Source organism: Panthera tigris, chromosome A2, assembly GCF_018350195.1.
Source record: "Panthera tigris isolate Pti1 chromosome A2, P.tigris_Pti1_mat1.1, whole genome shotgun sequence".
Taxonomy (NCBI): domain Eukaryota; kingdom Metazoa; phylum Chordata; class Mammalia; order Carnivora; family Felidae; genus Panthera; species Panthera tigris.
Window position 1 is genome coordinate 36,220,221 of NC_056661.1, and position 24,514 is coordinate 36,244,734.

At 40.5% G+C, this 24,514-nt stretch overlaps 1 protein-coding gene across 6 annotated transcripts in view; it reads right to left on the reverse strand.

Moving 5' to 3' along the window:
* Positions 1 to 24,514, reverse strand: part of FRMD4B (FERM domain containing 4B) — a 322,570-nt gene that overhangs the window by 67,201 nt on the left and 230,855 nt on the right. For all 6 annotated transcript variants that reach the window (XM_042979399.1, XM_042979398.1, XM_042979397.1 and 3 more), the window contains 2 exons: positions 4,426 to 4,482; positions 3,608 to 3,630 (listed from right to left, as the gene is read on the reverse strand). In XM_042979399.1, coding sequence (XP_042835333.1) covers positions 3,608 to 3,630; positions 4,426 to 4,482 — 80 coding nt within the window. The remainder of the gene's footprint in view (positions 1 to 3,607; positions 3,631 to 4,425; positions 4,483 to 24,514) is intronic.

Here is a 24,514-nt window from a genome sequence, read left to right on the forward strand (position 1 = left end):
ATCTATTAATTTGTTAAATGGCAATAACATTTGTGGTGGGGACTGAATAAAATCACGCGTGGACTTTGAAAATAATGTCATCGAAAGCACTCAAACTATACACACAGAGCTCTCCAGTTGGGTTGAGCGGAGGGGAATGAGGGCTGAGAAAGCAAGCACTCTGATAGAGGAAGAGAAAGGAGTTGACTGACAGACGGAGGAAATAGGTGGGAGGGAGAAGGGGAAATCCTCAGCGATGATTCAAGAGAGAAAGGTGATGTCACACATAGGGAGACAGGGAAGAGGCGCTGCTTTGGGGGGCTGGGATCCTGGTGGGTTCAGCTTCGGAAATGCTGAATTTGAGACAGCCGGAGATAATTCACAAGGAGTGGGTGGGCCAGAGCAGCATTAAATAGGAGTTTCCAGGCACGTGGGTGGCTCAGTTGGCTAAGTGTCTGACTCTCGGTTTCTCTCAGGTCATGATCTCACGGTTCACGGGATCCAGGCCCATGTGGGGCTCTGTGCTGACAGTGTGGAGCCTGCTTGGGATTCTTTCTCTCTCTCTCTCTCTCTCTCCCTCCCTCTCTCTCTGTCTGTCTCAAAATACATAAATAAAGTTAAAAAAAGAAGTAGGTGTTCAATCACTTTTTAAATTGAGAAAGCCACATCGCTCTGGTCTTGGAACTTATTCAGTGACATTTTTGGAGTTTCAAACCTCAGTGAGTAAACTCAGTTTAGTTCTAAAAGCCAAGAGCTACAGCCACCCACATGTGAACCAACAGAAATGCGGGATTCAGAATGGCCCTCGAGGTAGCCCTTGACAGAAGGCCAAGTTCCCTGGAATGAGATGCCCGCACCTATGTGTCATTGTGTCCTCAGTGCCTAGACTGGGGCTGACGCATTTTAGGCATTCAGTCGATGTTACTGGATAAAGCTATAAACTTTGTATAATTTTAATTTAGTGATCAAGAATGTGAAAATTCCATTTTAGCACGTTGTACTCTGCCTTTTTAAGGAACATCCCTCTGCCTGTTTCGACCTGAGAAATATCCTGTAAGAAAATAATCACAGATAACCACCTCCCAACTACACCAAGATGTTCACCACAGCATAATTTATATACCAAAAAATTCATATTTGAAGCAACAGGGGGGACGGAAGGAACTATTCGAAGCATTTTGCAAATATTAATTCATTTCATTCTCATAGCAATGCTACAGGGTGTATACTATTAATATAAGTTCCATTTTGCAGATGAGGAAGTTGAGGCCTGGGCACTTTAAATAACCTGCTCAAAGTTACACAGGGAGTAAGTAGCAGACGTTGGCATCTGAGTAAGTCTGTCTGATTCTATGTCTTTGCTTTAACCAATATACAACATTGCCTTGAGGTACTTAATTTTGCCTGATTGTCTTAAATTATAACAAAACTTTGGAGGAAAAATATATTCTCTCCACTCAGAGGAGGAACAATCACATCACAGGGAGGGGGTGGGTGGTAGCAAGGAATCACAATTCTGCCTCATTATAAACCCAATGTCAACAGTTCACAGTACCTTATTCTTTCCTTTACCCTGGTCAGCAATCACTAATGCTTGCTTGCAAAACAATCTGTACTTCCAAAGTTGTTCCACACCATTCATCTCCTCAAAAACCATCCTGCCAAGTCACTACTTTCATTAATCCCAATTTACAGATGAGGAAGCCGAGGCCCCGAAAGGACAAGCAGCTCACTTAGGGTCATGTTGCTAGTTCCTTGGTGGCCGGTCTCCCATTCCTTCTACTCCTCAGTGTGGGTCAGACAAGTTCAGAACAGTGTCCTCCAGTTCATCAGCCTAGTAATCACTCAGGAAACCAGCAGGCACAGAGCAAAGTTAAAAAGGAGGATTGGTTCGGGCTTGGAGCAACTAACTCACCAACCTTGAAGTCTTAGGGCTAAAAGGTCTAGACTTACTACCAAAGGACTTTCAGTCCTAGGCAAGAGATCTTCCCTAAGGAAGTTTGTGACATCAGCCTGTCTCTTCTGTTCTTCCCCTTAATACGCGATTCAGCTTGTTCAAAACCACCTTGGTCCCAAAAGTCTCTTCCCAGGTTGCCAAGAGACAGGACAGGATGATGATAATGAGGAAGGCAATGATGACACTAGAATAATTGATAATCATAGCCAAAGTGTACAGAGAGCTTACTCCATGCCAGAAACTGCCCCGGGCAATGTTTACATACATTTGATCTCCCAATCTACAGCTGCTAATCTAGGGGGCAGGTAGCATCTTCCTGATGAGGAAATGAGGCTCAGAGAGTGTCCATCACATGCCAGGCAGGCAGAAAATGGGGAAGGAAGGGTTAGCAGTTCACAGACTGCAGAGTGAGCTTCTGGCCCTAAAGCCCTCATTTATCAATCAACTTCAGACTCACCCCTAACATGATGACTGACATTCCTCACATGTCTGATCCTCCTAGGGAATAGGGCTTCTCCAAGAAAGCCAAGCGCGGAGAACCCAGCAGCATCATGTCAAGGATCTAGAAACTAATTTATCCTCCTCGTATCCCAACATTTCCTTTTAATTAAAAACAAAATTGGCATTTATAGGTCTTCCTGTTTTTTTTCAAAGCGTTTTTCCTAACTTGAACACAAATTAAAAAAAGAAAAAAGTAACACGGTGCAAAACAAAGTTAACGAATGTGGTGAACGGATCATGGCCTGTTAAGTGGACTCCTCAGTCATTTTCCCAAACTGAACAGGCAGACTTGGAGGTTCTGAGGTGAAGGAGTACTCCGTGACTGGAGGTTTTCAAGCTTGGAAGGCATTGTTCCGTAAGCAGTCCCTTAAGGAGCATACTATTCAAAGCCTTGGCTGGGAACGAGTACTAGGTGATCTGTAAATAATCTACGGGTAAAGTTTACCAGGAGTGGAACATTAACGTGGAAGAGGTGAGGCTTTCGATGGGTCATTGGCCTGTGGTCTGTTCCTAATTGGAGGCCCTGCTTTCGCCTTTAACCGTTTCTGCTTCTCCAACTACAGCTACTGTGTGAAAAGGACAGAAAGGAGCAGGTAGAGCATGAATTCAAATACAAATACTCTGATGAGGTGGCCAGCTAGGCAGTTAGAACCAGTAAGTGTCCCCGTGGCGACAATACAACTGTTAGGTCAAGTGTATGAAGGGTGAGGCCCCTTCAGGGCAGCTGCAAAAAGAAAGCCCCTATTAATCCCTTAACTAAGCAGCTGATAGAGTTTATCTTTTTGTGCATGTGTTATAACTCTTCCAACACAGGATTTTTTTTTTTTTTTTTGTCCAACACAGGATTATTATAAGTTTAATAAAGCACAGCCTACCAAAGCTTTTTGCGGATTTCTTCATCTTGCTAACAGATAACAGAAACTAGAACTTTGGAGGGCTTCTGTTTACAATTCACTGTCACTCTGGCTTGAAAAATGGTAAGAAAGCTTCATTGCTGGATTCATTCACAGAAAGAATAGGTCCCTATTTGAAGAGGGAAGAGATCTCAGTCTCCCGCTCTGAGATCGACTTTCTTTTGAGTTTGCATCCATTGTTATTTAAAGCAACAGCATTCAGCTACGGTTCAGCTAGGGTTATTTTGCACAGTAATATCAGAAAAGGAAACATTACCTGGTATAATCCCCTTTGGCTTCCTGAAATAAAACACAATGATAGACGATCAATATGTATGTACGTGGATTAAGCGAATGAATTTCACTCTGGGTCTCGTTTCCCACTTTGAGTGCCTGAATTTTGTTTGGAGGAATGTACATGAGGAAGCTTTCTCTGTGGCCACGGAGAATGTGGCACTGGTGAGAAAACATTAGTATCCATGAAATATTTCTTATTCTTAACAGAAGAGACAGATATATCTGAAAAAGCACAGATGACTAGGTCTTCTTTTAGGTTTCTAACATCAGGTGATACATGCTTGTTTATCCGAGCAGCACACTTTTTAGTCTGGACGCAGACTTTTTAAACCAGGGTGTAGGTAAATCAACACATGCTATTTGTTTTCTCTTTTTAAACAAGCATGGAACACGTTGGATTTCTCAGCTACTTAGTGCCTTTAAGAATTAAGGGGCTCTTTCACTCTGCCTCCAGAAAATGCAGGCGAAAGTTACTCAATTTAAATGAAAATTACAGCTGTTGTAACAATTGCTGCTTCCCAAATCCAAGTAACCCAGAGCTCTTTTCCTGAAGTACAGTCTTAATTCTTTTCCCTCAGAACAGTCTAAATTTCATTTTCCTTTGCGACATCACACTATAGCCTGCGCAAGTGACGCTCAAACAGAAAACGGTGGCTCACGTTTTTCATTGGCAAACAACCAGCTGGCTTAAACATCTATCAGCCAACTGGCCCATGAGAAAGTTTCAGAGTTGCAAGCGGTTCACAAAAAACCAGCAAACAAAAAGGCGCGGGCAAGAGGCAGTGTGCTGATTCTTACCTGTAACACAAGTGCGGCTAACTTGAAGATGGTTTCGCTGTCCGCTTCGATTTGCCCCTGTTGGGGAAAAGAAAAGCATCGCTGAACAAGGCTGCCCTAGGTTGTAGCAAATGGCTGTTGAGTTGGGGAAGCTGTCACAGCTTGGCACCTCCAGTTTACAATCAAACGCAGATCATACCATTGCAAGGCAAAGGGAGGGGGGCATGGAGGGACGCATCCAGCGGTCAGGGGAAGCCATAAAGTGTGTGTGTGTGTGTGTGTGTGTGTGTGTGTGTGTGTGTGTGTGCGCGCGCGCGCGCGCGCGCGCGTCTGTTTCAGAGAGCAGTATTCTGGAAGAAATACAAATGACTCTGAGGCTGAAAATTCAGACAACTTCCCAACGAATTATTTTTATCCCTACAAGTTCATTGTTAAGCTCTGAAGATTTTCTTAGATTCATTTGGTGTTTTCCTGAGATGTTTTTTTCCCCCCTCTGTGTCACTGCATGGTTATTTTGGTATACCCACAATGCAACTATTACTAAAAATATAAATTCACTACTGCATCAATGACACATTATTGAATTAACACGCAAACACTTAGAGATAAAATGTAAAGCCTTAAGAATTGATTACAGCAAATACTTAGAGAAGACTAAAATTCTGTTCCTTTATATTGAAGTTTGATGACTCTAATTTATTATTTTACCCATTATTTTATTTTTTCATCCTTTAAGATCCACCCCCCCCCTCCAAAAATATAGGAATTCTGGACTTTGGAAAACAGGAATGCTTTTTCAGTAGCCTGATAGAGATGCCTAAGTGTGTGTGGAGGGAATATTGCCTCTAGATAATATGTGACCATATACATTAACACCATTATTGCCTCATGTAATATATTGCAACAACGAGTCGATGAGTGGTATAGAAGGATCTTTATTTTTTAAAAATTTGTGATATGCTAGCTTGTGGGCATTCACACACACTAAAACCATTCCATATAACCTTAAGTCTTACATAATTAGTACTTGAAAGTGCATATTGTTTGAGATCATAGAACTCATGAGCCTAGAAATGAACCCGAACTCATTATTTCTCCCTTCTACCCATTGAATTTGGGCTGCAGAGTTTTTGTAGTTAAACCAACAGCATTAATGGTGAGTAAAAGTAGCTTTAAAGTAAACGCACACTAGGTAGGCTTACAGAGCAGTTAGCTCACTGAGGATTTTGGAAAGGATTACGCTTTTCTCTCATGTTTCCAAGTGATTTGATTGGGGTTCTCAAAAAAAAAAAAAAAAAAAAAAAGGAAAAAAACCAAAAACAAATAATAATCATTCTCCTAAAAGCCATAAAATAAAGAAACAAAAAACCTAGGGCATTACAATATCAGCTGTGATAATTATCTGTGTTTCCCTTATATTACAAAATGAAAACAAATTATTTTCATCCTGTAACATCTAAGTTTCCCTTCTGAAACCTGAGGAAATGAATTTGCTTCAAAGTTTTTCCTTTAAAACCTGACAGGTCCAGAGCCTTGGAATTCAAAGCTCGCTTATAATCTCTAGAAACAGAGTACAAAATCAAAGAAAAGGCAGGCTGGTTGTAAGCATCAATTGCCCTCTGTCTTTCAGGCTAGAGAGACAGTGGTTTTCTAACCTGGTGAAAGATGATGAAGCAGCTAATCCAACAGGTGAGATGAGTGTTGATCGAGATTAAATTCTAGAAAGCTGAAATTCCTTATGTTCAAAGAAAAAAAAAGAAAAAACTCATGCAAAGGGAGGGGGGTAATGGGGAGAGGGGAGGAATGCTCAAAACCATCTTTGAGTTTGAAATCATGCCCGAATTTACAGTCCAGTTTGTCTTAAAATCTTACAAAAGAGAAAAAAATTGGATGATTTCGGACATTAAAATAACAAAAGCTAAATAAAATTTATTGAAAACCATGACCAACTCCTCTGGCCCCCCATGACCGCCTCTGCCTCTTCAGAACCTTAGGTGAGTCATCCAAACAATATTTTAGACACTAACTTTTCAATTTCGTAAATGGAAGTTCAGCAGATAAAAAGGCCTCAGACAGAAACTCTTAAGAATGCTGCCAAAGAATTCTCTACCTTAGAAGGGTCATTAAATATTAAAAATGATCAAATGAGGAGCTGAAGCATGAGAAGTACCAGGCTCAGGCAGCTCCAGAAGAGTGGGGAGGCACATAGGCAACTCACCTGTGGACTTTTATTCACCCATACGAGTTGCCCCAACACAATTCTGGTGGAGGAGGGTGACGGAGGGGTGCAGGGGTGGGGCCTACCAAAATCTCGTTCCTGGGAGAGAGGAGAATGCATGGTTTGGCCAAGCCTTACATTCTTTTATCTTTAAAAAATTTTTTAAAAGTGTTTATTTACTTTTGAGAGAGAGACACAGAGTGCGAGCGGGGGAGGGGCAGAGAGACAGGGAGACACAGAATCCGAAGCAGCTCCAGGCTCTGAGCTGTCAGCACAGAGCTGACTCGGGGCACGAACCCACCAACCGTGAGATTATGACCTGAGCTGAAGACAGACACTTAACCGACTGAGCCACCCAGGCAACCCTAAGCCTTACATTCTTTTATATACCTCAGCCCCTACCTCACCTTCCTCTTAACCACTGTTCTGGAAATACAAAGCAACATATTTTGAGTTCTAATACTGATTGCCAAGGTTACTTAACTTGTGCATGGAGCTCACCAAGCAACAGACCAAGCAAAACTAATACTATCTGCCTGGTTCTCAGCAATTTCATATGATGAAATTTAATTAAGACTTCTAGAGAACTCCAGAATTTCATGCATAAAGTGCAAATGCTCTTTAGAAATTGCCGTCTGCCCGGGGATGGGAGATTTCTTTTACTTATAACCATGGTAACAGAGGTAACCTTATAGGTACTGGGCAAGCTAACATCAGAGAGGGATCTCCTCAAAGAGATAGGTAATGGGATCCTTCAGTGGGTTTCCATGACTGTCAGGGATAAACAAAGAGGAGCAGAGAAGTAAGTCAGATGATGTGGCTGAATGCACAAGGGTAATACGAAACAGTATCAAGTCTTGGTGCTCTACCCTCATGGCTAATTTAGCTGGCTTACGGATCCAGTCTCTAGGTCACTAGGTTCAGGATCCATGTTGGACATTTTATTTTGTCCTTGGCTTGTTGGCTCAGTTGACCAAAACATCTTGCTAATGAAATTGAGAACTATACGTTTTGATTCACAAGGAGAAGAGAATAGAAGAAAGTTTTAGAACTTGAAAAAGCATTTAGTGAAAATATGACTGCTATTATTCTGTAGATGATGGCACTGAGAATCAGGGACATGAAGTGTCCTACCCAACCCCACAGCAGATGGTGACTCCAGGCTCTTTCGAGTCCATTGTGGCCACTAGTTACCTTTCTGACTCCAACGTAAAGCTCTCACCAGGAATCTTCTAAAGGTAGGCTTTTGGCAAAAACTATAATCAGCTAAGACTGAAAAATGACTCCAAATGCCACCTCCACTGCTGGTGGGTGGTAAGTTATCATTAACCATAAACGCCTCATAATAGGAATGGGAAAATTCCTTGTGAAGACTCATCTGTATCGATGTAATACTTCATGGAAGCTTATTCTGCACAACAACAATGGGCATGAATCACTTGCTCACAAATACTTAGGATCTGGAACTATTTGACAAACTGTTGGGGGAAGCCAGCTTATTTCCAAGTATATTATTATTTATCTAGCTATTTTTAGGGTTAAGTCTATTAAAAAAGGCAACTTGAAGAACACCAACAAATAAATATATGAGAAATGAGAGGAATGGAAAATTAGCACTTGCAGTCATCATACTGCTGATTGTTCAGGTAACAGTTTTCAATAAACAAAAACTACTGGGTGAAAGTTTGGTGAGAAACAGGACAGGGTATTTATATAATCACGAAGCATCTCTCTATTGGGGAAATTTAATTACAAGAGGGAAAAATGGTAGCTTTTCAGTGGAGAAACCTGACAGATACAATCTCAATGAAGTGATGAGACATTACCAATAACTGTACAGACCGGCCTCCTGATAATATGCATTGAGAAGGACATAACGTCACTTATATACATGTCTGTACTGGTAAATGTAAATGTTTCACAGCCAGAAATGGGGGTGGGGGGAACGATCCCTCAGTTGTAGCATTTGTGGATTTCCATGGTGCAAATACCCCCACCACAGCCAATTTCAAGCTACCAATAGTAGCTTGAAGTAGCTACCAAACTGCCGATATGACATCACAGGACACGCTGCTGGGAAGAGATGTGAGAATCGGCTCTTACAGCAGGTACTAGCTGGCTAGCACACCACTGGGTGGTACTGCAGCCGAAAATACATCACTAGATCTAATCACGAGGAAGCGTGAGACAAACTCAAATTGAGGGACATCCTATAAAATATCTGGCCCATAGCCTTCAAAAATGTAAATAGGATCAATGCCAAAGAAAGGCTGAAGAACTGTTTCGAAGGAAAGGAGACGAGGCAGTCATAACAACCAAATGAAATGTGTCATCCCATATCAAGAGGAAAAGTTGTTACAAAGGGCACCCCTGGGAAAGTTGGAGGGTACATTAGGCAACAGTCCAGATTCAATTGTTAAATGTTCTAAATGTGATCATTGTAACAGGGTTCTATAAAGGGTGGCTTTGATCTTAGGAAATACACAATGAATTATGTAAGGATAAAGAGCGTAACTTACTCTTAACTGGTTCAGAAAAAAGGACACATCCGTGGGCAGGGGGAGAGAGAGCAAACGTAGCAAAATGTTGACAACTGGCGAATTTGGTTTGATGGACATACTGCGTTTTTGTGCCATTCTTACAGCTCTTCTGTAAGTTTGAAATGATTTTAAAATAAGTTTGTAAAAAATTGACATAATTTCCCAGAGTGCTGGCTATCTATTTGTCTTGACTGCCTGGTACCCATCTCTGTTTCCGGGCAGGATGTCCCAATATCACAATCTTTTCAGAACTGCTTCTTTCCCCACTGGCTTACATGCAAACACAATCATCTTTCTGTGGACAAGTGACAGAAGCTGGTCCAAAGCCACAACCAGGGATTTTCCAAATTAGGGCCAAGGGTCTTGCTGCGTCTCAAGACAAAGTTGGGAAGATGTGAACCAGAGAGAATCAATGCCCACAGACAGAGAGAAAGGGACTTCTGGACATGGGTAGTCAACTGCATCCACTGCTCAGCCAAGCCAGACTTCAAAGTCTGGTTAAAACTCAAAAGTTGGCAAACACAGTGACTTGGGTGCTCAGATGCTCTCATTCTGATTTACTACTAAGCCAGCAAACAGAGTGTAAAGAATAGATAGATGTGAGAAGTGCACAAATGAGTGAACGGATATAGCTCCCTGGAAACCTCTTAATTCCTTCTGTAGACACATCTACATGGAGGAGGAACCTGACAGATCAGAGAATTCTAGAGCTCTGGACTCACTGGTTTCATACTATTAGCCTGTTTGCGGGGGGCGGTGTGCACACCAACACTCAACACTTACCTACTATCTTACAATGCAGTTCTTGCTGAACCATAAAGGCATACTTTCCGGGGCTAGTTCCTGTCTTTTGGGATTACTGTGCCCCTAGGAGACCAGGCCATAACTACCACATCTGCACCCATATTCCCCTTGTAAATGAACCAAACACTTTGTCCTTTTTTGTCCAAGCTAGTTGTGAGAAGTAATGTGTCTGGAAGCTGGTCTCAATGATACATAGTAGTAATGTTTCTGGTATATTTTCCATTTTGTTCCTTGAGACCAGAGCTTGGCAACCTTGGCGTAACTGACATTTTCAGTTAATTGTTTTTTTTGTGGGGGCTATCCTGTGCATCATAGGGTATCAGGCAGTGCCCCCGGCCTCTATCCGCTAGATTCCAGAAGCAACCCCCCCCGCCCCACCAAGATGTGACAACCAAAAATGTCTCCAAACATTTTCCATATGTCCCCTGGGTGGCAAAGGTCCCCAGCTGGGAACCACTGATCTAGATTCTCTCAGAGGTCTCTGGACTAACCAAGAACCGTTAGAAACTTACAAAATGGAACCATAAGTTTTGTCCCAAGGTAAAACTGCTTTTTTTGTAACTGTGTTTTGGCATTACTCCACCGGCTTCTGTTGAGGAACAAGAGAAGAAGCAACCCTCAGAACCTCAGTATTTTAATAACTCTGGGTGTGTTGTTGAGGGCATTGTTAATTACTTCATAGACCAGTCCTTCACCAGGACCCCTGGGAGAAGTTTCTGATTTTTAGGAGCAGTAGTGACTGTGCTCCGCTGGGCAGCTGCTCTGTTTCTACCTTAAAGACCACCGTGAGTTATGCAAGTGGTCATAACTTCCTCTTTGCTGTGGTTCTTAAGAGAAGTTGAGTTACGAATTTGTGGGTTAAATGCTTTATACTACCCATGCTAAATGTTTTATACCAACCTTAACCTTGGCAGGATCTAATTATTTCTACGTTTATTTCCTCACAGGCAACTCTGATTTCATCACCTGCCATACATACTGTAATGTGCTTTTTTTCTTTTTTATTGAGGTACATATAGTAACATGCACAAATCTTAGTGCACAGCTTGATGAATTTTGACACGTGTATACACTCATGCACCCGTCACCCAGATCAAGATATTAAACATTCTTACTAATGTTTCCAGCTTAGGGAAATGTACGTAGTTTTACAAGCCACACCAAATAAATAAAATTATTTTTGGTAATTAGGAAAGTAGAAAACAATACTGCAACATTGAAACTTGCAATTTTTTTTGATTACTAATCAACTTGAATATCTCTCTTGCAATTGCATATTATTTGCTATTGCTCATGTGTGAAATGACCCTTTGTTCACTTACCTATTTGAGAACTCGTGTTTTGTTTGAGCTACCAGTGTTAACCCTTTGTTTCAGCTACTGGGTACAAATTGTATTCTTCGATCTATTCTCCAGGCCTACGAAGTCAGACTGGAGTGGGGGCTATCACCCTCACTGAAAGAATCTTTGGGGTCCTGAGCAAGTTACTTCTCTGAAACTCAGTTCCTCATCTACAAAATGGGGGATGATAATATTGAATGTATTGGGTTGTTGAGATCATTTTATGAAGGACAAATACAAAGCATTTTCATAAAGCCTAGCCAAAAAGATTCTCTCAGTGTTTTTCTCTCTGCATTATGCACCATGTTGCTTATTACATTGTTAAATATTATTATATCGATAGGAATCTACTTTGTTCTGGGACACTGTTCAATTTTTGTGTAGTTCTGTAACATTTAATTGGTGTTCCATTATTACATATCTCAATATCTAAGGGTTTTAATTTTCCATAATAATCTTTGACATTCTCTTTCACTTATTTGAAACATTTTTTTAAATGAATGTTTATGAATTTAAAAAAATATATAATAATTTTCCTTCCTCTTTGGAACCATATATGTCATTGAAATGGTTATATAGTAACCATAAAGTTTTATGATACACCATAAAGATCATACACATTCAGTGTTAGGGTTAATACTCAGTGTCTTTAAAATTATTTTAAAAAGATTTCTATTTTCATTTATTATTTTAAGTAGGCTCCATCCCCAGTGTGGGGCTTGAAGTCAAAACCTGAGACCGAGAGTTGCATGCTCTCCCAGCTGAGCCATCCAGCTGCCCCACTACTCAGGATTTTATATTTTCCTTTATAAATGGGCCATTTTCTTCATTATATTATTTACCTGATTATCATTCCATAGGATTATTATTTTTAGCGTATTTGAGTACCATTAAATTTCTTCACCAAAGCCTCTAATGCCAACAAGTTTTAGCTTATTTATTTTCATTTTGTAGGCACGCAGTGAAATTGTTTTCAAATACTATTTTGGTACACTTCTTTGCAATGTACTTAGTACCTCTGATTTCACTGCATGAAGTAGACATTCTGTTTAACACACCTTCTCATACACTGTTGGTAGATTATAAGTTAGTTCTGGGGCGAACATTTTGGCAAGGTCTACCAAATCTTTTTTTTTTTAATTTTTTAAAATGTTTACTCATTTTTGAGAGAGAGAGACAGAGCATTAGCAGGGAAGGGGCAGAGAGAGAGGGAGACACAGAATCTGAAGCAGGCTCCAGGCTCTGAGCTGTCAGCACAGAGCCCCACGCAGGGCATGAACCCATGAACCGTGAGATAATGACGTGAGCCAAAGTCAGACACTTAACCAACTGAGCCACACAGGTGCCTCTGTTTTTTTTTTTTTTTTATGCTTATTTATTTATATTGGAAGAGAGAGAGCAAGTGAGGAAGGGAGGGGCAGAGAGAGAGACAGAGAGAGACAGAGAGAGAGAGATACAGAGAATCCCAAGCAGGCTTTGCACTGTCAGCATAGAGTCTATGGGGCTTGAACTCAAGAACCGTGAGATCATGCCCTGAGCAGAAATCAACAGTTGGATGCTTAACCGACGGAGCCACCCAGGAGCCCCAAGGTCTACCAAATCTTAACACAAATATACACTATGGGTCAGGAATTCTGCTCCTCGGTATACATCTAACAGACATATTGACATAAATCCACTAAGCCACAGGCACTGGGACCTTCATGGCAGTGCTATTTGTAATAACTAAATACTGCAGGCTACTCAAATGCTCTTCAAGGAGCAAATGAACTATGGTATATTCATACTATGGACTACTATTCCCCAGCGAGGGTGAAACTAGCCTAAACTACAATATGGATGAATCTCACAAACCTAATTTGAGCAAATTAGGCCAAACATTAAAGAGCACCTTGAATGACTCCAGTTATATAAAATATAAAGTCAGCCAAAACAAATAAATGCTATTAAAAGTCATGGGAGTGGAGGCATTAATGACTGGAAGAGAACATGTGAGGGCCTTCTCAGTTGGTGGTGATATTCTGTTTACTTGATATTGATGCTAGTTGCACAGATGTGTTCAATTTTGAAAGTCTGTTGAGCTGCACTTACACGCACTTTTCTGTACATATATTACACTTCTATATACAGCTGAGAAACCAACAGAACTCCTGATCTTCCCAGAAGCCTTTCTCATCTTACCTAGTGGCAGTTCCATCTTCAGTTGCTTAGACCCATGATCTCATGGCAACTTCAGGCACAGAGTTGAGCAGTGAGCACCTTGAACAACTGTATTTGGTTATCCCACTTGCACGTTTCTAATGCATTACACACCTTATCTATTTTCTTGATGGTTTTTCTTCCCACCCACTATTATCCTTGCCTCATATCTTAGATCCTTAAGGGCATGGGTTTTTATCTATCTGGTCCTAGCTTTATCTCCGGGACCTAGAATACTACCTGGCACAGAACAGGTGCTCCATAATATTTGTAGAATATCAACTAAAAGAGTAGTAAAGTAAAAAGTTGATGGGAGTATCTTTACCTTTCCTTTTTTTAATACATTTAAAAAAAATTTTTTTCTTAACGTTTATTTACTTTTGAGACAGAGAGAGACAGAGCATGAACGGGGGAGGGTCAGAGAGAGAGAGGGAGGCACAGAATCTGAAACAGGCTCCAGGCTCTGAGCTGTCAGCACAGAGCCAGATGCAGGGCTCCAACTCACGGACCGGACTGTGAGATCATGACCTGAGCCGAAGTCGGCCGCTCAACCGACTGAGCCACCCAGGCACCCCTTTACCTTTCCTTTCTTTAAAAGGGAATGCTTCAGGGCACCTGGGTGGCTCAAAGGGTTAAGGATCCAACTTTGGCTAAGGTCACGATCTCACAGTTTGTGGGTTTGAGCCCCATGTCAGGCTCTGTGGTCACAGCTCAGAGCCTGGAGCCTGCTTCGGATTCTGTGTCTTCCTCTCTCTGCCCCTCCTCTGCTCACTCTCTGTCTCTGTCTCTCTCTCTCAAAACTAAATAAACATTAAAAAAATTCATTTTAAAGGTAAAGCTTCTTGTGTTTCTTGATCCACTATATAGTTGATTTGACTTAATTTTCAACTCAGAATGAGTTTCAGAACCATGAGAACATAGCCCAGGCTTTACCAGCTATGGGAAAGGTAAACTAAGTACTAGGTGTCAGGGACTAGATATGCAAACTTAAAACGCCAAACACACTTGGTGTTAGATGTTAAGAAGCCTTTTGCTCTTCTGGCTTCACTTTCTAGAAATGTAAAAGGAAAATAGTAATACCTGTCTTACATGTTTCATGGAGTTAGAGGACAAAAAGAAAAACAAGATATAAAAATGCTTTGGAAGGGCTCATTTGGTTGAGCATCTGACTCTTGATTTCAGCCCAGGCCATGATCTCACAGTTCATGGGTTTGAGTCCTGCATCGGGCTCCATGCTAGGGGTGTGGAGCCTGCTTGGGATTCTGTCTCCCTCTCTTTGCCCCTTCCCTGCTTATGCTCTCGCTCTCAAAATAAGTAAGTAAAAAAATTTTGAAATAATTTGAAAAATGTTTTGGATAAGGGAAAAAAGCATTACAAAGAAAGCAAACAAGTACAGGTGTTTTTGTGGGTGTGTAACACAGTTTCAAAGATGTAAGCATTATGATCAAAGTATCTGGGCATACCGCTTCTCAGAAACTTGATCATAATGTAGATAGGAGCAAAGAGAGAGAGTTTTGCAGCATGTGAATTAGTGTTCATTTGCGGGAGGATAATCAAAGGAATATACAGATACGGAAATGAGAAAGAAGGGAAACTAGGCAGACCACACTTTCTCAAGGATCAACCCAGGTATGGTTCATGCAATACATTTCATTTTTAGGTATACAGGTAGCACATTTTTTTTCCTTGGGGTGAAGTTCCAACTAGTTTAAATAGAAACCAGGCTTTGATTTCTTTTTTTTTTTTTAAGTTTATTTATTTTTGAGAGAGAGAGAGAACACATGCGAGCAGGGGAGGAGCAGAGAGACAGGGGACAGAGGATCTGAAGCAGGCTCTGAGATGACAGCAGAGAGCCCCAGGTGGGGCTTGAACTCACGAACCATGAGGTCATGACCTGAGCTGAAGTCAGATGCTTAACCAACTGAACCACCCAGGTGCCCCGGCCAGATCTTGATTTCTAAATACCATTTCTCCACAGAAAGGAAAAATGGCTAACGCCAAGGTTATAGCAATAGGAACATTCTGATCATGAAAATGAATGGCAGAATAGATAATACATTGAATAAAAAGGAACCCATACTTGTATTATTAACAGCTGGAGACAGGAGAAGAAAAATTATTCTTTGCAGACGAATTGAAAGAATTGGAGAATCACCATTTACAATCACCACAGCATGAACTGACTTAGGCAAGACCACCACTGGAGGCCAAGTCCATTGGTTCAAATACTATTGGGAAATAGGATGCTTAAACAGCGGTCAAGTGTCAACTCCAGACAAATCACCAAGGGGAAGAGAAAACTGGCATATACTACCTTACTCAAAAACAAAGTATACTGACATTGCGAGCCTCCTAGTGAGATACACTGAGAACACATGTCACCTACTTGGTATTCCTGCCACAGGGAAATTATGTTACAGTAGTGGCTCTCAACTTTTGGTGGGTAGCAGAATTGCCTGGAGAGCTAACAAAGAATAAAGAGGCTCAGGCTCACTGAAGTGAGATAGGATGAAATAGGACAGGGTGTGGGTCTCTGTATTTTCACCATGTTCCTAGATGGCTGTGAGACACGTCCAACATGATACAGGTTTACAACCAGCAAATTAGAAGAATCCATATATCACAAATGGAATCCATATATCACATTCTACCAGGCAACTGGACTATACCCTTCAAAAGTACTGGTTTGAGAAAAGCCAGAGAAAGACTGGCCATATGTTCCCAATTACAGAGACTACAGACTCATGACCACTAAATGCAATGTGTGATCCTGGATCAGAATGGGAAAAAAACCCAAAAGATGTAAAGAACATTACCGAGACAATGAGACAAAATTGAATGGGAACTGGATATTAGATATACACAATTTGTGAAATATGGCTATTAATCATACAAAACCGCACACTCTCCAGAGGCAGAGATCTGTTTGCTTAGTTGTACACCCAGCACCTGTACAGTGCCTACCACAGTGGGCATTCAAAAATATTTTAAATGAATTAATCTATACTCAAAAAAAAAAAAAAGCCCTACACCTTTCAATGACAGTGCTCTACCAGTTAATGCTGCAAAAAATATCATCAGAGGTATGATTCTTCCTCCTATCAATTCTCATTTTTATTCCCCTCCCCTCCCCCCACCATTCTGAGATCCTGAAACTCGATTTCTTTATTCTTTTTAAGCCCAGGAAGAACGAGTCAGTCACATCTTAAGTATGACAGACTGGCTCCACCATTCTGCAGTACCTGATCCCTTTGTATAAACACTTACACCAACACAGTCTCAAAGCAAGGGAGTGAATGTTTATGAGACTGCCCTGAAAATTAGGTGTGGTGATCTACCATCAAATTGTTACACGACGCAAGAAAGGCAGGGAGCCTAAATAGGTCAGGCTCTGCTAATGAGTATGGAGGTTCTGAGGCACCCACATCTGATAAATATGAGGAGAGACAATTGGAGAACAGATGAATAACTGTCATTAAGTAAACCCTCAGAACCAAGCTCTCTACTTCTGTACTTACTCTTGTGCATTATAAGATTACATACACAGCAGACTTTAATTACAGCATTCTAATTGCTTAAATGCACCCTGGCACCAATTTTTGATTACAGTTTGAATCTGCAGCAGTAGGGTATTCAGATTAAAAACTAGTCATATTTAGAAAAAAAAGGTGCAAGGTGCTTACAAGGTAATCAAGGATGATAGAGAAGGAAGGACGAATCAGGAGAAAGTTGTGGTTGTGATGTTAAAATTAAGCCTTTTAATAAAGAAGCCTGTTAGTAAAATAAATAACTTTATGCTAAAGTTAGTACCCTATCTAAATTTTTTTTTTTGCATGAGTAAATGTACGATGACACTTTTATTTTCAGGACTATTGTACATCTATCCGATTAGGTTAGTTATTATTTATTATTTTTTCCCAACAGATCATGCCACATTTAAAATATTTTCACCACCGTTCTCCTTCTATGCCATAATTGTGAGTTTTTTTATGCTCAACCACTTCTTATAAATGAGAACATCTTGTAACAGAATTTTGGAATAATACTATCAAACACAACAACAAAAACAAGAAACAGTGGAGTCCTAATTATCTGTTCCCAGAGGCTGACAAGTATTAATTCACTGGATCGTCATGACAACCCTATGAGGAGGTAATGTGGGGAGACTGAAGCTGAGGAAGAGAGCAGAGACTGTTGCTCAAGGCCACCCAACCTGTGAATGGAGGAGCCAGGACTCAAAGCCAGGCAGTTGGGACCCTCTCTTCTCATTCCCCCCACTGCCCCATGTCGTGCATTGCGCCAAACTTCAGACAGTCTCTCTAAGGAGTGAACCATCTTGGTTGGTGTCTAACACCCTTGAAATACTGACTTTAGCTGAGAAGTAAATGGCACTCTTACAGTACACATTACACGTGTAACTATTTGTGGCCAGTTCAAGAGCTTTACCTGAAATGGATATCTTAGTCTATCTCCTAATGAATCCATATTGCAACACATCAGTATTAGGCCTACTTAATTATGAAACGGGAGTCTTCTGTTCAATTTCTTCTATCTGAAAAATATAAAGATAGCCCTTCAAACCTCCTCCTAAAGCCTCCTAAGCATGTGTAACACTTCAAGGGGGCAAAATACATCTGGCTCTAGTATGGGTTAAAAAAAGATGACAGAGAGGTAAACAGATGGACAGAGAGAGCGAGAGATCTGGTGTGGATACGTTTGTTTTGAGAAGTTTCTTTGCCATATTCCTTTTGAAATCCAAGATGTGTGTCTTCAAGAATGTCAACCTAAGCGTTTTCAAAAGCAGGAAACATGAAGAAATTTGATTTCTAGAATAAATCGAGAAAACTTCTTACAGAGTCTTTTCATTCATTCCTACATTTTAACACATTGCATTTTCAGCCGAACGGACCATCTATCACCTCTTTCCCCTGACCAAACATTTCTCATACTATTTTTATGATTTTTGAGTCAAATTTAGCTGTAATGCTCTTCTTATATCCGATTTCTGAGATACCGTTTTACCAAAAGTCTGAATACTGAGTTTAAATGTTTTAAGATAATTCATGCTAAATGGCACCACTATGAAATACAGGCCTTTCAACTGCATTTTTAGTAGCTCTTCTCAATGTATTCAACAAATATTTGAGTGCCTACCTGTGCTGGTGATATATCCTATCTGTGAAAAAAGAATTCACTTTGTAAATTTACTCTGGCTAGTGCTACCTGGAGGGCATTTTCCTTGTTATTTACTCAGTGACGAGGTTCTTTTACCTCTGTGGGCCTCAGTTTTTTCATCTGAGGACCAAATACCTTCCCCTCTACCATCTCAGGAAGGTGATAAAGGCAAATGATAGAGCACATATGGAAAGTCCCTGAGGATTAAAATTGCCATGCGTTATAAGCTATTATTATGGAAACTTTGATTCTCACCAATGCACAAGGTAGCATATATCCAAATGCTCATGGCTTAAGATGCACATAATTTCAATGTTAGGAAAACAGAGGGAAAAACCACATGAAACAGACAAAGGTGAAATATTTATCATAAAACTCGCAATAGCCCTTTAAAATAGGATATTAGATTTCTTTGTTCCTCATAGACTGGCTAGTCTTCAAACCAACTCTGATGTTTAGTGACTTCACTTGGTAAATACTGATGGCTGGTTATTATGAGAAGGCACGCTCCCTATGTGTAGACAGATCTTAAAGCCTGCAAAATTCAATTTCTGTTACTGATCCTTTAAATTATTTCAGCATCTTGAAAAGAGCTTGAGGATTAAAACACATGTGCGTGCACGAGCGCGCGCGCGCACACACACACACACACACACACACACACACACACACCCCTTCACTCAAATCCCAAATGCTAAAGCCGCCAGGTTAGCAGATACACTGAATATGTTTTAGTTGTTGGTGACTACTCAAATTGTTGTTTGTTGAACTACACGCAATAATTCTGGGACAAGAACCATGAATGGGGTGCTGAAGTAATGGATTGGTTACAGAGGAATATGCTTCATGTTCTGTTAGGTTAAATGGAACTGAGACAATTCCTCTCTGTTATAAATAGGGATAGTAACTGGCTTTTCACGAATGTGTACTTAAAAAAAGTCTCTTTGCCATGAACAGGCAGCTGGAACAGTACTGAATTATCAAAATGTCTTTCTAGGTTGTAGGAGAATGTTTCTCAAAAAACAGTCACGTTTTGATTATTCAGAAGATCATTTATTAACTTTGGGGAAGATTCATTTCTCCATGTTTCTTCCATCCCTGCTTTTTTTGTTGCCTCTATGGTAATGGTGGCTCCAGTAAGAAGGAAAAAGAAAAGTCAGTGATATCCAAGGTAGTATTGTTGAATGGGTAGGTGGGAGAAAATGCTAGAAGACTCGGATAATGTGAAGTTTTAGGATTAAGTGGATTCCCTCTGCCTATATTCTCAAAGATTCCCAGAGGCCATCAAAAGTTGGTGACTTATTTCTTTGGAATTGCAAGAGAAGATGTTTGAATAGAAGAGCAGAGCAGTGTGTTCACCTATCCTTGTAGCTGATTTTATAGTGATTCTCCTAAATGTTTCCAAAAGATATTTATAGTGAATAGAGCAACAAAAGTTATAGTGCACATGCGGAGACCCCTGTGCTTTAAAAATCTGATCACATTATGCCCAAATTGTATTCCAATAAGTCCAGTATATTAAATTTCAAGGTTACAAGTACAATATCAACTCTGGAAAATTGAATTAGGGAGCTGCGACATCTTAAGTAGTGAAAACAAAATAGATTGAAAGCTGAAAAAGTCTAATTTTATGGGTGTTACTCAGAACTGATTTTCAATTTAACTGGATCTTTTCACAAGCTCACTTTGAAAAACTGACCCATTGAGTTGCTAGTGTAAACTCTATTTACACACTTCGCCAGTATTTTCTGAGGGGGGGGGGCCCTCTGGTACAGGCCGGGCTCTGTGCCAATGGGTGGGCCATAAACATGAGTAGGGGCTGCCCCGGTCCCGAGAACGTAGTCTGGTTGTTGGTGGCAGACACAGGGACAAACAATTCAACACAATGGAAGGAGAGTTAGGAGAAGTCTTTCAAGGATATTTTGGAGGCTGGAAGAACTGGCCTCTGTAGGACCCGCTGGTGGAGGTCCACAAGGGGAGGAAAGACTTGCTTAACGGGCAGGGACTGGAGCTGATTTCTGAAGGATGAGTGGGAATTAGCCAGTGGGAAATGAAGGGAGGAGAAAGGCAGTCAGCAGGTGAAGTCTATAAAAAAAGGCACAGAAGTTTGAGAAAGGCTGGGAGAGTCAGGGAATGAGGTGTTCTTACAGTTTGACCACAGGGTGAGTGAGGCTCCAGTAATAAGCCAGGCTTTGCGCGTCCTCACGTAAGGCGCTGATAGTAGTAATAATAATAGATTATTAATAATAGCAAAAATATTAATCGTAACACACTGTGCCAGACACTGTTCGATACATTTTGCACATATTAACTCATGCATTGAGGCAGGAACGATTACTGCCCTCACTTTACCAGTTGATAAAACAGAGGCTTAAAAGTGGAGGCGCCATGTCCAGGTAAGAGCCAAGGCTATGTTGTTGAGCCGAGACTGTTGTTGAGACGAAACTCTGCCCGGTTGCAGAGTCATTGTGCCACATGGCCTCTGTAGGCAGCAGGGGCCAGCTAAGACTCGGGAGGCACTCAGTCTTGTTGATTTTACTTTCTAAAACGCCTCAACCCTGCTACCCCTTTGTCCATTCTTTAATCATTCACTCATTCACTTTTTCAGCCATTTAACAAACTTTTACCCACGATGTACGTCCTAGGGATTCCGACATAAAGAAAACTTGGTCCCATCCTCAATGTATGAATTTATATTTAATGAAATAGAACTCTGTCACTGCCATGCATCTCTGCACTCCTTCCCCATACTGCACAGAGTCCCCAAACATAAGAACCTATAGAATAGAGGAAGAAAAGTGGACCAGGTACAGCTAAAGCCTAAACATACATAAAAAGTTTAAAGTTGAACAAAATGTAAAATGTAGTCAGCAACTGATCTCAACCAAGAAAAAGACATGCTCAAAAGAAAGAAAGATGTCAAAATAATACAATTAATGCCCTAGTCTTGGGATTATGAATCAACACCTTTTTTTTTTTGCATTTTTCTTCATTTTCTAAATTTTCTACAATTGACAAGTGTGATTTTTAGAAGTGGAAAAAAAAAAAAACAAAAAACAAACCCATTCTGCCAGTTGTCTTTAAGAGAAGACCTTTTGCTTTTCCAGATAAAGCAATTAGGAATTTTCGACTTCCATTAGCTTTGCCCCGCGAGAAAGGTGATGGAGCGTTTTTCTAACAGAAGGAAAGTGATGAGAAAAAATCTTTATTCTCTTCACACAGCTTTAAAGACGTAAAGTTCAGTGAACACACTGATTGTTTTTGTCTTTATTTTTATGATTTAAACTCATTCAAGCTTCTTGGTTTTTTGTTTTTTTTTTGCTTTTTTTTGTTTTTTTTGGTAATGTTTACTTATTTTTGAGAGCGCAAGTGGGAGAGGGGCAGAGACAGTGGGACAGAGGATCCCAAGTGGGCTCTGTGCTGACAGCAGCAAGCCTAACGTGGGGCTCGAACTCATAAACTGTGAGATCGTGACCTGAGCCGAAGTCGGATGCTCAAGTGACTGAGCTACCCAGGTGCCCCCAACCTTCTTGTTAAAGAAAATTATAAAAGCATTGCTTAGGAGGCAAAAGTTCCATAATCTCTCTCTCAGATATAATAGAAATTTAGGCTATGCCATACTTTTTTCTATTTTTTCTTATCGGTACATTTAATATACATAAAAGTAAATAATAAAGTTAACTACAATCACACTATATTTATAGTTCTGTAACTTCTTTAAAAATTTTTTTTTAATGTTTTATTTATTTTTGAGAGAGACAGACAGACAGAGTGTGAGCAGGGGAGAGACAGAGAGGGGGAGTCACAGAATCCGAACCAGGCTCCAGGCTCCGAGCTGTCAGCACTGAGCCCGACACGGGGCTTGAACTCACGAACCGTGAGATCACGACCTGAGCCGAAGTCAGATATTTCACTGATTGAGCCACCCAGCCACCCCAATAACTTGATTCTTTTTAAATGTGTCAGTGTAGTTTCCACACATTTCCATATCAATAGAGCAGGACTAATCTACTCTTTGATGACTACACAATACCCAATCACATGAATGATTTGGCCTTTACTTAATTAATCCCCCGTTAAAGTGTATTTAGGCAGTTTCCAGTTTCCTACTATTAGAAACAATTATCTAAGATCTTTTCATATTTATCTTTTCATATTTCAATAATTCCTAAAGTTGATGGACAGCTGGGTAAAAAGATATGCTCTTACGTTTTGAAAACTTTTTTTATGTTTATTTGTTTTGAGAGAGACAAAGAGAGAGACACAGCGTGAGTGGGGGAGGGGAAGAGAGAGAGGAGAGAGAATCCCAGGCAGGCTCCAGACTGTCAGCACAGAGACCAGTGTGGGGCTTGAACTCACGAAACAGTGACATCATGACCTGAGTCGAGATCAAGAGTCAGGACCCTTAACCTACTGAGCTCCCAGGCTCCCCGATATATTCTTACTTTTAATGGATATGGCCAGACTGCCCTCGAAAGCCACATGGACTTTTAAGAGAGCTTTGGCGCCTCTGGGTTCACACACTTAAGTGCAAATGGCATTAAGATTCTGAGGCAATTATGCAATATGTTGTATCACTCTAAGTAAGTGTGGTAAGAGTGTGTATCAGGGGTGTTAGGCTGAGACTCTCACTAAGTCTACTAATGAAAGGGCACATCTAAAAAGGTCTCAGTCAAGAAATGGGGTAAGAAGGAGGATAAGAATAAATGTGATTGGATAGGCTTACAATACCTCTAATTTTTAATAGGATTACTAATGCTTGGCTCATTTGTATTTCTACATTTATTTGAGGTACAAAGAGATGGGAACTTATTAGCAAAGAAAAGAGAGCGTAGTGAAATCTATTAAGGCATTAATGACCCAAGTTCTCCTCCTTTTTGGTTTGGTATCTACTCCTGCTCAGTCTGAAGCAGAGGAAGTCCTTACTGGCTTAGTACCCAGGTCAACATCTCTTTACTGACTCCAAAGATGTTTCATTTAAAGAATCAGAATAGACCAGGTTTTTATCTATGTCAGATCTAACATAGACTAATACCCAGGAGGCTTACAGTTGTCACTTTTTGCTTTATTATTTAATGGTATAGTATATATTCACAGCAGCATTTTCACAAGTATAGTTTGAGGTCAGTTAATAAGTATAGCTTGAAAGAAAAATTTCATACGCAAGTAAGTCTGGACAATATCGGGTTAAACAAAATCACACGTTTGCTTACTGAAGAACTTCTTGAAGTCTTGAACATGTTCAAGGCATGTGGTGAATTTCCAAGAAAGTGGTCTAATACTCAGTTTCTTAAAATCCTTTTGGCAAGAAAGTAGCTTATATTCATGAGAGAGATTCTTCAGCTGTAGATTTAAACTATAGTATTCATCTGTGTGTGTGTGTGATTACAAAAGCCTAATTCTGGGGGTGCCTGGGTGGCTCAGTCGGTTTAGTGTCCAACTTCAGCTCAGGTCATGATCTTGTGGTTGGTGAGTTCCAACCCTGCATCAGGCTCTGTGCGGACAGCTCAGAGCCTGGAGCCTGCTTCAGATTCTATGTCTCCCTCTCTTTCTGCCCCTCCCCCGCTTGCACTCTGTCTCTCTCTTTCTCTCAAAAATGAATAAAACATTAAAAAAAATACCTTTCAAAACCAAAAACTTCTCAATACAGAAAAAGCCTAAGAGAAAGATAAATCGTATATCTAAAATTCGCGCAACAAAATTTGTTTCATCAGCCTCCAAATAAATCTTAAAAAAAAAAAATCCCAATTCTGTTTGTGAGATTCCTTGTATTGCAGTATTGCGGAGCTAGGAAAATGTCTGACACTGCTTTTTAGATTATTAGGAAGGAGTAA